Source organism: Cucurbita maxima, unplaced genomic scaffold (genome assembly GCF_002738345.1).
Source record: "Cucurbita maxima cultivar Rimu unplaced genomic scaffold, Cmax_1.0 Cma_Scf00061, whole genome shotgun sequence".
Lineage (NCBI taxonomy): Eukaryota > Viridiplantae > Streptophyta > Magnoliopsida > Cucurbitales > Cucurbitaceae > Cucurbita > Cucurbita maxima.
Window position 1 is genome coordinate 122,575 of NW_019272077.1, and position 11,610 is coordinate 134,184.

At 36.2% G+C, this 11,610-nt stretch overlaps 2 protein-coding genes across 5 annotated transcripts in view; one reads left to right on the plus strand and one right to left on the minus strand.

Moving 5' to 3' along the window:
* Positions 1-1,494: 1,494 nt before the first annotated feature.
* LOC111471988 (pheophytinase, chloroplastic) lies at positions 1,495-6,760 on the minus strand. Of its 4 annotated transcripts, XM_023117677.1 has the most exons (9): positions 6,396-6,501; positions 5,607-5,678; positions 4,889-5,237; positions 4,200-4,340; positions 2,741-3,001; positions 2,541-2,634; positions 2,272-2,449; positions 2,117-2,186; positions 1,495-2,034 (listed from the first exon to the last, which is right to left on the minus strand). In XM_023117677.1, exons 3-9 carry the CDS (start codon positions 5,018-5,020, stop codon positions 1,723-1,725), a joined length of 1,188 nt encoding a protein of 395 aa, XP_022973445.1. In that variant the 5' UTR covers positions 5,021-5,237; positions 5,607-5,678; positions 6,396-6,501; the 3' UTR covers positions 1,495-1,722. The 4 variants fall into 4 exon arrangements, with proteins under 4 accessions (XP_022973445.1, XP_022973446.1, XP_022973444.1 ...); XM_023117678.1 differs by lacking the exon at positions 5,607-5,678 and having other exon boundaries at positions 2,741-2,971; positions 6,396-6,526; XM_023117676.1 differs by lacking the exon at positions 5,607-5,678 and having other exon boundaries at positions 6,396-6,526.
* Positions 6,761-8,186: 1,426 nt separating this feature from the next.
* LOC111471993 (peptide chain release factor 2) overlaps positions 8,187-11,610 on the plus strand; it is a 6,199-nt gene continuing 2,775 nt past the window's right edge. Inside the window, exons 1-5 of the mRNA XM_023117683.1 lie at positions 8,187-8,811; positions 8,902-8,977; positions 9,080-9,210; positions 9,332-9,402; positions 10,416-10,497. Of these exons, the coding sequence (XP_022973451.1) occupies positions 8,479-8,811; positions 8,902-8,977; positions 9,080-9,210; positions 9,332-9,402; positions 10,416-10,497 (693 nt within the window). The 5' untranslated portion in view covers positions 8,187-8,478. The remainder of the gene's footprint in view (positions 8,812-8,901; positions 8,978-9,079; positions 9,211-9,331; positions 9,403-10,415; positions 10,498-11,610) is intronic.

Consider the following 11,610-nt stretch of genomic DNA (forward strand, 5'->3'; position numbering starts at 1 on the left):
TTTTTTTTTTTTTTTTTTTTTTTTTGTAAACAATTAATTTAGGTTAATGCTTTTGGTTTGATTCTATTGAAATTTAACTATTTATATTTTTTTAGTAAAGTTCAAAATTGGGTTCTGATATTGTGTATTTGCATTCTTCTTCTAATATATTCATTTTAGAAAAGAACCTTCACATTGTGTCTTCATTCAAATAGAACTAAATTGAAATCAAAGGGATATAAATAATATTTTAGCCATGGATTCAAATTTCAATTAAAGTATGCTTGTGATGCAAATACTTTGATCTCAATTAAAACAAGAAATCAACCATAACAATTCAAGCATCCTATTTGATAAATTCATTAAATAAATATGCAAACTTAATATTCTACCAACCAAAATAAAATAAATATTATTATTTGGTTGTAATGGTTGTGCTAATTCTTTGAAGGTTTTTGTGAATTTTAAGGCATGATCAAATATCAAAGAAGTGGAATTCCATCGAGGTGTCACATCTTAACAAACAAGTGCTTTACATTAATTTTGTTTTGTTTAACACAATCTTTAAATTTTGTCAATATCTTGGAAGATGATCTAACATAACTCAAGTCATTCATTCACAATCAAGACAATCAAGTTAATTGTGTTGGCACAACACTGTGTAATATTTTTTCATCTAAGACAAGTGAATTTCAACTTCTAAATTTCTCATAATATACGAAATAGGTATATTATTGGAACTTGTATTATTAACTGAAATAGTGAAAACCTTATGATCCCTCGTTCCAATAAACAATTTTCAATAATTTTGTCAATGATCTCTTCCTTGGAGTTAGCAACTTGGCAAAAGTTAAGAATTCTTTTATGAAATTTCATTCTGAATCAATAAAGTGTGCAGGGATTACATGTAGTTAATGCTTTGCAATGAAGTTCATGCATCAGTGTTGAGACAAAACCTATTAGAATGACTACCCTTGTGGTTAACAACTTGGCAAAAGTTGAGAATTATTTTATGAAATTTCATTCTAAATCAATAAAGTATGAAGTGATTACCATATAGTTAATGTTTTGCAATGAAGTTCATGCATCGATGGTGAGACAAACCTTATTAGAATGATGGACTAAAAAATCTTTTAACTTCTTTTTTTTCTTCGAAATAAAGTTGAATTTTATTTCTAGTCATGGTTACTCGTTTACAAAAGATCAAACTTAGCCATGGTTACTCTTTAATAGAAGATCTGATCAAACTTAGGACATGCCGTACTAAAACAATTCGAAACTCTCATTCTTACAAATTTAAATGACCACTCGTCCAAGTGGCTCTACTTTGACTAAATAATAAAGTAACAAACACTCACCAACCACTAAATAAATAAAAGGAAGGCACGCTTCACTCCTTTTCTTTTACTCCAAATGAGGTTAAAAAAAACTTAATTCATGGAACATTTTGGGCTTATTTTCTATAATTTTCCAAACATAATAAAACAGCCCTATTTACCCATAGACAACCATGCAAAGCCGAAGGAACCATACTACATTTGCCCATATACAAACATGCAAAGCCAAAGGTACTATATTACAGGCAATCATCTATTTAGTGAGAATATGTGGTACAAAAGACATAATCATTGGCAATTGTTTGACCTAAGAATTGCGAATTTTTCCCTTGACAACAATTAAATGATATCAAACTACGACTGACATTTTGAATGATAAACCAACTTGTGTACGCGGAAAAACTTGTTATAAAGCATGAAGCTGAGCCAGCCATGGAAGGAGCTTTTCATGCACTAATTCAGGCCTGTCATCATGAGGGCAATGTCCTACCCCTTTCAACACACAAAGACTGACATTTGGAGATTCCACAGATAACTTGGAGAAGTACTTCCCAACAGGACCATCAAGTGGCGTGAATGGATCTTCATCTCCCCATAAAATCAAAACAGGCACGGAAATTTTTGGCATTAGTTGCACCGGGCTGGGCCCTGGTGGCCCCGTTACGATCGAAACAAATGCATCAAGTGCCCCTTCGTCATTGGCTGGTTCGAATATTATCTATATTTATCAGTTCAAACAAGATTAGAATAACATTACTCAGAGGAAGAAGAGAGGTAAGTTGGGAAGAAAGAAAGCCTACATCTATCAGATCTTCATCCACATTTTCCTTGTTTCCATATACGGACGACAAAATGTCCCTCAAGCTATCTCTGCAGAGAAAAATTATACCTTCTCTAATTTTATCCTCCATTTAGCAACATGAAAAGGAAGAGTTGACTATAAGTAAACCAATACCTCTTCTTCACACGCTCAAACAGAGCTGAAGCAATTCTCCTTTGGTTCAATAAGAAATCGACCAGCCAAAGCAAAGGTAATAACAGTTTGATCCTCCAATCGTCAACAATTGCTTTATTGTTCATGCCACCAGCACAGTTTAAGAGCACAAGTCCTCGAACTAGATTGCGACTAGAATCTGATCTCATAGGAAAACATATCTATATCACCTTGACAAATTGAGATTACTTTCTAAAGACATGTATTTTGTAAATGTTGGCTTCACACACCTGAAGCAGCAATCACACAAGCAAGGCTTCCCACTGAGTTACCCACTAGCACAGTTGGCCTCTTAATGATGTCTTTCACAAAATCCAATATCAACTGTCAGCAATGAGAAAGGGGCAACATTAGCGAGTTCCCGTTGATCAATAACTGGTCATTAACTAATACAACTAAATACCAAATTGAAGCTTCCATTTAAACATACATCAGCCCATGTTTCCATGGTATATGCAAAGCCTGCAGGCTTATCAGATGCACCAAAGCCAAGAAGGTCGATGGCATAGACAGTTGAGTATTGAGACAATGCGCTAATATTCCTGAAGAAATCTCCAAATAAAACATCAGGACCTGGGGACATGCATGTCAAGAACAACAAATCTCTGAATAAAGGCATGCTGACTGTTTGATGTATGAGCCAGAAGATCACTGGACTTCTCTGTGAATAAAGCGATCCAATGACAATCCACTACACGGACGAAAGGTTTTCACTCGTATAGCACAACAAATCGCCAGAGTTTATTGGACTATGGGTAGAGTAAGAACAAAATCTTAAGGAAAAAAAATAACTCCAGAAATTATTTAAAAAAAAAAAAAAAGTGAGAATGTGTAAAGAAAACTTTTAAATAAATTAAGAGAGAAAAAGAAAAGACCATACAAAGATTTGGAATCTGAAAGTAGTGCTAACTATAATTTAATGATACTAAGTATTAGTTAATCAATGATTCACAATCCAACAATCAAAATTTAAATTAATTATGTAACATTACCAATAACTAATTTAGTCAATTTAGTCAGAAATGGTTACCCACGTTCTTGTTTCAGTTCAACAATCCATGGGTTACCAAGAGAAAACATATAGAATGTACAACATTCCATCTGCTGGCTTCCTTTTATCTCTTTCTCTAGACCCAATTCACAAGTTTCTCTTTTCTTCATTTTTTTATTTGTTCTATAAGGTTTCATTTATGTTGGATGGTGTTTCTCTCGAAAATATGGAGTTATGTAGTTGTATCTTGGGCAAGAAGTTCTTCCCTTTCCTTCTTCTGAACAATTCTTTCAAACAATGAGTTTTCAAGATAGAAGCTTAGTCTGGAAGCCGTTTCTTCTTCATCTTTATTCATCTTAGATAACTCTTTTGGCTTGAAAAACTTGAGTTGACTTCATGCACTATCTGCTAAATGCTCGCTTCTTCATGCCAAATATGATTTTGGGATTAGCATGTTAGTATAAAAAAAAAAAAAGAAACGAATCTTTTTGGTCAGGTTCTTGAATGCATCTCCATCAATACTTTGGGCAATGCACATGAGGAATGTTGTACTGGTTCCTGTTGGTATTAGTAAAGGATCTCCCACACAGCCCACAACTAAACGGAAGACCACCCCCCTTGGCCCCACTACTTTAGACATAAAAGAAAGGAGAAAAAAGCGAAGACTTGGTCTCCAAACAAGACAAAAATCAGGTGAGACATGGCAGTTTCAGAAAAAGGATATGAGAGGCGTTAACAAACACAAGAGACATTGCGGTGGGGGCAAAACCCAACTAACCCCACCAAAGGGCATGCCTAGAGGGAATGATGAAGAATACAACATGTCACCAGAACAAGATAACCCCCTCCCTCCACCCAATCTCATCATGGAAGGATAAAGAACAAAAGGACAACGTACCTGGTTCGCCATCCCAACAGAATTTATCTTGATAAATGAATGATATAGACCCTCAGTGGTTGGACACTCCAATTGCACCTCTACGATCAAAGAAGGGAACGCAACCACCATAGATGGAGGACCAAAAGTACCCAACACCGGCTGTTTAAAAGAAACATTGACTATTCTTAAAGGCTTATTCGAACAACGAACTTCCAGCAACTAGCCACAACAACCTCACTCAGACTACTGTCCGAGCAACAAATTTAAAAAGCCTAACTCTCCTCATTGAACAAAGGCTCCAAATTCAACATCCAAATTCTTTGTCGCCAAGACTCATTTTCTGAGTAATTAACGATTGAAGGATTGGACCCCAGATCCTCCTCGCCTAGAAACAAAAATGAAGGATTGAATTCCCATTCTGATCTAGTTCAAAGAATCTGTCAGCTTCTGGAACACAATCACCACCAACAACCTGTTCTTGACTCATCTGCCAACCCAAAAATTAGACCACTTGGTCCATTAGGGACAAACCCCTTAATCACTTTTTTCTTTTCTTTTATTGATGTACAAACGGTCCCCTTCAGAATGATTAAATTGGGTGCCACTACTTAAAGCAATCCTTTAATGTTGAGTGCCAGATATGTGAGAAATATATAACATCTATTTAATGTTTAAAAGTAAATAAGTTGGAGAGAAAAAATATGAACCTGCGCCAATGAGGAATAGAAGCTCCAAATCCATGAACTAAAAGGACGACAGGAGGATCTACACTTGATTGATGTTCCTGTTGAGAAGGTTGATAATGTGAAACGAAATAGTTTATGGAGTACTGGTTCCATTGCCACTTGTTGGATCTCTCCCGTATTTCTTGCACCTCCAGAGCAGCCCCAATGCCCACATATGCAGAGGACGTTGCAGAAATCACTGCTGCACTAGCAGATGGATTCTTACTGAGACCAAAAAACCTACCAGCTCTGTTGCTGTATCTGACAAAACGGTTCCTCTTTTTCTGAATTATTTGCTGCAAATTCACATGCACCTGCAACCAAACGAAGCCTGAATGTGGTCCCGTTACTCTTATCCCCATTTATATGAACAAATTTTATCTGTGCCGCTTGCTACTCGCTAGTTTATTTGTTCATTTATTGTTATTGTTATTATTCAGAGGACAATGGCTGTGGGGAGGTTTAGATATGAGAGTTATTAAAAATAACCTTATTTAGAATAGATAAAGATTTTTTACCCAATCCTTAAAAAATAAAAAAAAACTGAAATTCTGCTGTCATCTACAAGTAAAATGACTTTTAACCCTTAAAAGTTGAAAAGTAACATACTTTTCTCAATCCCAAAGGAAAACCTTATATCCTCCGACTTGAAAAAGAAGAGAACTAGGATTTTGCATGTGTCATTGAGGGTGAAAATTACATTTTAATTCTCCTCTTCAAACTCTATTGTTACCATCATGTTGGATTTTCTTCTTCTCCATCTCTCACACATCTATGCAAAAAAATCCATGATATCACTTGTGAGAGGAAAAACCATTGCTGAAGACGGATTGAAACTTGAAAAAAAAAATTGAAAGTATTGCAGAAGACAGAGTTTGCGAGAGAGATGAATAACATTCAGTGGATTGTAAACTGAAACTCTGGCCGATACATGTGCGGAAAGTCGGGTCGTTACATAGAGATCATTTAGGAGTGTGAGTTTCTTTGCATTATTGGTATGGATAAATTTTTGTAATTATCTTGAATAGTTGGATTGAACGTAATGTAACTCCTAATTCTATGATTATGAGTTAAGTTCATTATTTCAAGATTGCCTCAAATATACTAGAAGATATTATGATGAAGTCTCTACCAAATGTTTCCGAGTTTGCATATCAGGTAATAGTCCACCTAAAAGCCCGTTCAGCTGAAGGGGATGATGTAATGAACACTTCTTTTGTACTATTTTTCCTTTCACTGTTGTCTAGTATAATATTTCCCTTTCTTTAATGTGTTTTCTCACCCAGCTCCAATATGCTGACCACTGACCCGTTCTCCCCCCCCTCTCTGCCTCTCATTCTCTCTAAGTAGCCTAATTTCTTCAACTATTCGGTAACGGGATAGCACACTTAGCAGGAGAGACCAAAGAACGAACACAAAAGGGAATAAGAACAGTTCATTAAGCGTAAGAATCTACAAAATTCATGAAAGACATGGACAATGTACTCACCTGAGCGCGTCGAACAGATTCCGGGGAAGCAGGTGAAGTATCGAGAACTCCAAAACTCGACTGAGAGAGGGAAACTCCGGCGGGGAAGTTGGAAGGTTGTTTAAAGAGGGGCCTGTGGATTACAAGGGAGGTGGAGGTGGAGCTTGAATGAGCGTGAGAAGCATCGATGGAGCCAAACTGAGAGAGAAAGGAATGAGCGGAGGCGGTTCCCAGCGTTGCAGCAAACATTGGAATGTTGAGAGTTGAGAATCGGCGTGGAGCGGAGGGGATGGCGATTAGGCGTGCATTCAGATTGGATTTCACAGAGATCTGCCGCAAACCAACTGGGATCGATCATTTTTTGGGTGACCGAAACACTTACACGTATTTTTTCTTTTCTTTTCTTTTCTTTTCTTTTCATCGCTTCGTTTCCATTCTCGTTCACATGAACTTTTTTTTTTTCTTATTTAATATTAATATGTATTTTAGGAGGGAGATGTATCAGCCCTAGCCGGTTACATATGGGACCTCACAATGTAACAGATCAGTATCAGCAACTTTAGTTTCTCACGTATCGTCGTTCCGCCTCACGATTTTAAAATCAGTCATATAAGGAATGTCGTCACGGTTTTAAAACCACTGTCTTATAAGGAATATTTCATTCCTTCACCAACCGATATGGGAGCCACTTTAGTCGTTCCCCTCTCCGATCGATGTGAGAGCCCAACTTTAGCCCATTACATAAGTCATTTAAAGTGTCATAATCATTATTACCACATAAATCCATACATAAGTCAATTTAAATGTCATAATTAGGTGTTAGACAAGGTTTCATGCCATTTGGAGTTCATCGTAATCATAACATCCTTTAAATGGTTTATTAGGACAATTTTGTCATTTTCCCCCATAACTTTGGTTTATGTTTTTACGGTGCATTTTCATTCATAACTTTACTAATTGGTCTCACGTAAATTTTAAGTCATTTTGGGGTTCATTTAGACCATAAAACATCAAAAGGAGACATCTTGGTCATTTTACCTTGATATTGGTCTATGACTTAAACATGTTCCTATGTCCTTCAAATTCAACCGGTATCATTATCGTTATTCCATGATATTATGCCATAATTCAATTTTTCGTGTATAATGGATGTCATTAGGTGGGACATTTTCTTAAATTACTCGGTATTGGTCTTAATTGGTCATTTAAGTAGGTCTTAATCCCAAGTAAAACGTTCATTTAGGTCATTTAAGTATGATTCCAGGCCTAATCTCTTAATTTTCTATTAATCATGGGCGACCATAACAATTTCAAGGAGTTCCTACAAGTAATTATTGAGAAAAAAAAAATTAAATTGGGTATGTACATGTTCGAGTGCATTCGAGGGCTCGATTCAAGTTCTTTCCAAGGTCAAATTTCTTCAATTTTCCTTGGCTAGGTTCTTTATGAGTCGGTTTCAAAAATCATTAGTATTTTTTTATAAGAACTAGCAATTAAGAGGGTTAAATTTAACAAAAATGAAGATTGCGTCCGTTGAAACTTAGGGTTTAGGGTTTGAGCACCACACACAATGTCTCGTTCTTGGGCGCTATTTGTCCACATGATATCATGAGCACAAGCCATCATGAGATCGACATTTCCATTCCGCTATTTACTAGAAAACTAAAATATTTTCAATTTGAAGGTTGATTCGGACACAAATTTATATAACCTTATTTTGAAAATGTAAAATTGATTTAAAATGTGACTAAGAATTCAAATATTTACTCCTTTCTGAGGTTTATTGTCTCTCAATACATTTCAATCTTTGGGAGTTGCGGCCGATTTCTAACTATTTATGTACTAATTTCCGTCATCAGGGTGTTTCTCGCTCAAATTCTGCGATTCTTTCATTTTGATCGAAAACCCACACAGAAGCTGCAACATGAATAATCGGGAGTCCATAGCATATCTCTCGTAGCAGGAAGCCATGATTTTCCGCATCAGTGACTTCAAGCCACAACTTGTTCGTAACCATGATTAAAAACGACCCAATTTTGAAAACCACATTATCGTTGTGAAAAAAGAAACCCAATAGGAGAAATTCGTTTTGTGAATTGCGAAAATGGCAACCACAAATATGCTCTGGAAATCCGCTAAGATTCTTAGTATTCCTGTTCCAATAGCAAGCAACGGTAGATGGGGAAGGATTGGCTGTACATTTCGAATTCACCAATTCGAGGGCTCTTTCTTCTCCAACTCACTGCGTTCCAATTGCAGCTCTAGCAGTGCAATTTCAGTATGGAAAGGAAAAGAGTATTTGATTTTGTCCGACGAAGAGCTGATGAGACAGTGCGAAATGGACACGTTTAAGGCCTCAGGTCCCGGTGGTCAGCACCGCAACAAGCGCGAGTCCGCTGTCCGTTTGAAGCACATTCCCACTGGTATCACTGCTCAGGTTTATATTTGTCTGATAAATATAATCAAGTTCAATTATATACTTCAGCTTCTTAGCTCTCAAGTTAATCTTTGGCCCTTTATTTCCAAGGCTGTCGAGGATCGATCACAGCATAAGAATCGAGCGAGTGCTTTAGCTCGCCTACGCGCTCAATTGGCCCTAAAAGGTGGCTGGATTGTACATGCTTGTTTGTTTTTTAATTTCATTTTCCGTAAGGTTGGTTCTCCTGATGAATGATATATGCCATGCGTTGTTGTATTGAGCTCAGTCAGGAACCCTGTGAATCTTGAAGATTATTCGCCTCCGCCAGAGCTTCTCCAAATTCTCCCTCTGAAGTCCACTATCAGGCCACCGGGATGTGGCCCTCAAATTGGTCCTAACAATTCTAAATTTCTTCCGGTTTCTCTCTATTCTCTTTCTGTCTATATTTCTGTGTACATATGGGTGTGTGTTTATAATTTGATTTTCTTGATATAAGAGAAGGATATGAAGGTGATAACCCAAATTACCTGTTTGGCAGGGCATGCAATCTTTATTGGATTTAATTTACACACTTGATGGTTCTATATCAGACACAGCTAAGTATATAGGGTATGTTTGCTATTCATTCATGTGTTGGCCTTTGTTTCTTATTACTTTTATTTCCACCATAACTAATGTTTGTGGTTGATAGGAAGATGAGTGGAAGGGAGTTCATTGCGAGGTTTATGATTTTTATAGGAATGAACAAGAATGATAATTTTATCAAGGGCATGAGGGAAAGGAGTTTAGACCTCCGGAAGGTGTTGGAGGATATTTTTCTTACGAAGTGTCTTGTTGGAGGCAAAGTCTTGCCTTAGGATTTGATGTAATAGCCCAAGTTCCCGATAGCAGATATTGTTCTCTTTGGGCTTTCTCTTTTAGACTTCCCCTCAAGGTTTTTAAAACGCGTCTTCTAGGGAGAGATTTCCACACCCTTGAAAGGGTGTTTCGTTCTCCTCGCCTACTAAGGAAGTGGACCAAATTTGGTTTTTGAGAGAGCTTTTGAGTTTGATTACTGGTTCTGATGGTTGTTCATCATTTTCTATTGACATACTTCGGATTATATTAAAACTAATTGAGAGTTATTTGTGAGTTTGACAAGGTAGATGTCAACTTGACCAACGATGAAATTATATTCATTTCATACCCAAGGGACTTAACTTATGTAGCAACTGTAGAACAATTAATCCTTATTTTATGGGAATGTCAGCTTGTTTATGTATTGGATATTTTCTCATTGACATTCCATGAGCGAATAAATCACATAATAGTTACACAAATTTGGCACTATTTTTAGCTGTCAACATAGATGATATTAAAAGATGATCCGTAGTTAAGATATAAACCTGGTTTCCACTATTTCAAAAAGAGATAAACGTGTGACAATATTAACATTAATAGCAAAGTAATAGATATGTACGAGACATTAAGCATAAGTAGTCCGATTAATTGATGTAGGTGGAACAGTTGAATTACAATTTAGATAAATAGTTCAAAGATAAATCTTATTTTTCCCGTTTCTAATATGTTAATGATATAGATTAGCTGCACGCTAATAGTTTTATTAATTTTGAATATTTTAGGTTAACCACTGGTGCTGTATCAAGGTTAATCCTATCCGACGATTCTCTTAGAATGGCTGTAAATGATATCAGGATATCCAAGGTAACACCATCCTATTTTTGAGAAACTATGTTGCATCTCTGCATAATTTTTAATTTCCTTTTATGAAAGTCGGTTTCTTATCGAAAACATTATTTCTTTACTAAATTGTGCTTGAGAAGTCAAATTCTTGGAATATTTAGTGTGTTCATGTTCCTTCCAATTTATCGGATGTTCCCGAAGGGACAATCTGTTTTCATGTTTTGAAATGTTAACGGTAAATGTCAGCTTGTTGAGAGAGCCAGCTTGGTACTCTAATTTTAATTTGTAAGCATCATAATACATAGCTAATTAATTATGTGGCATCCACTTCAAAACTCAATATAGAAGTGGTAACTTATTTTGCTTCTACAAGTCCTGCACCTCTGGTTCTAACCCTACATGCCAGACTAGAGAAAGGTGGTGGTTGTCCTTTGCGATACTTTTGGCTACTTGACTCAAATTAAATGTCTGCTGCCTGCAAAGGCCATGTTTGTTTTATTAGTTAAAAGAGTTGCAGGGAGGTTCTAAGATTTGTCGCATGACATTGGAAGAATAAGTAGTATTCTTATTCAAAACTTGTACCCATTTCCCAAACAATTTTGCAGCCCTAGATTTTGAGGATTGGCTTCTTTTTGGTGCATCTATAGTAGTATTGCCAAAAATATTTTTAGTATTAGGAGAGTAATATTATAATCATGTTGGTTTGCATCATATCTGAGAAGAAACTTCATTTTGAATAAAGTTAACTTCTCTTTGGGACTGAGTATAGGCAAATTGATATGGCAAATAAATCTTTGGAAGATATGGTAGAAGATCGACTACCAGTCTTATTCGATGGATTTGAAGAGGAGTTCGGGGAAAAGTTTGAATTTGAGAAAACAAGCAGACATACGGTCTACAGGTGTTATTGTTCTATTAGTATAGTTATATTTTCCGTAAATATATTAGTTGTCTTGTCCTTTTTTGTCTTTTTACTTTCTCCGACTTAGGTTAACCTCGTATATAAATCTCTTTAGTGAATGGAATAGAATATTCTAATTCTCTCGAACTTTTAGCATATACATGATATCAGAGAATTACATCAATTAGTTACTAAAAGAATCTAAGCCAAAAGGACTTTAGACCCCCCCCCCC

Excerpts from the sequence above, each read along its gene's own strand:
- LOC111471988 (XM_023117675.1), bottom strand. The coding sequence starts at position 6,623 with ATGTTTGCTGCAACGCTGGGAACCGCCTCCGCTCATTCCTTTCTCTCT. Across the intron at positions 2,853-4,888 it reads TCTATTCCTCATTGGCGCAG|GAATATTAGCGCATTGTCTC; the intron begins GTTCATATTTTT and ends AGATTTCTTCAG. Across the intron at positions 2,187-2,271 it reads TTTGAGCGTGTGAAGAAGAG|AGATAGCTTGAGGGACATTT; the intron begins GTATTGGTTTAC and ends TTTTCTCTGCAG.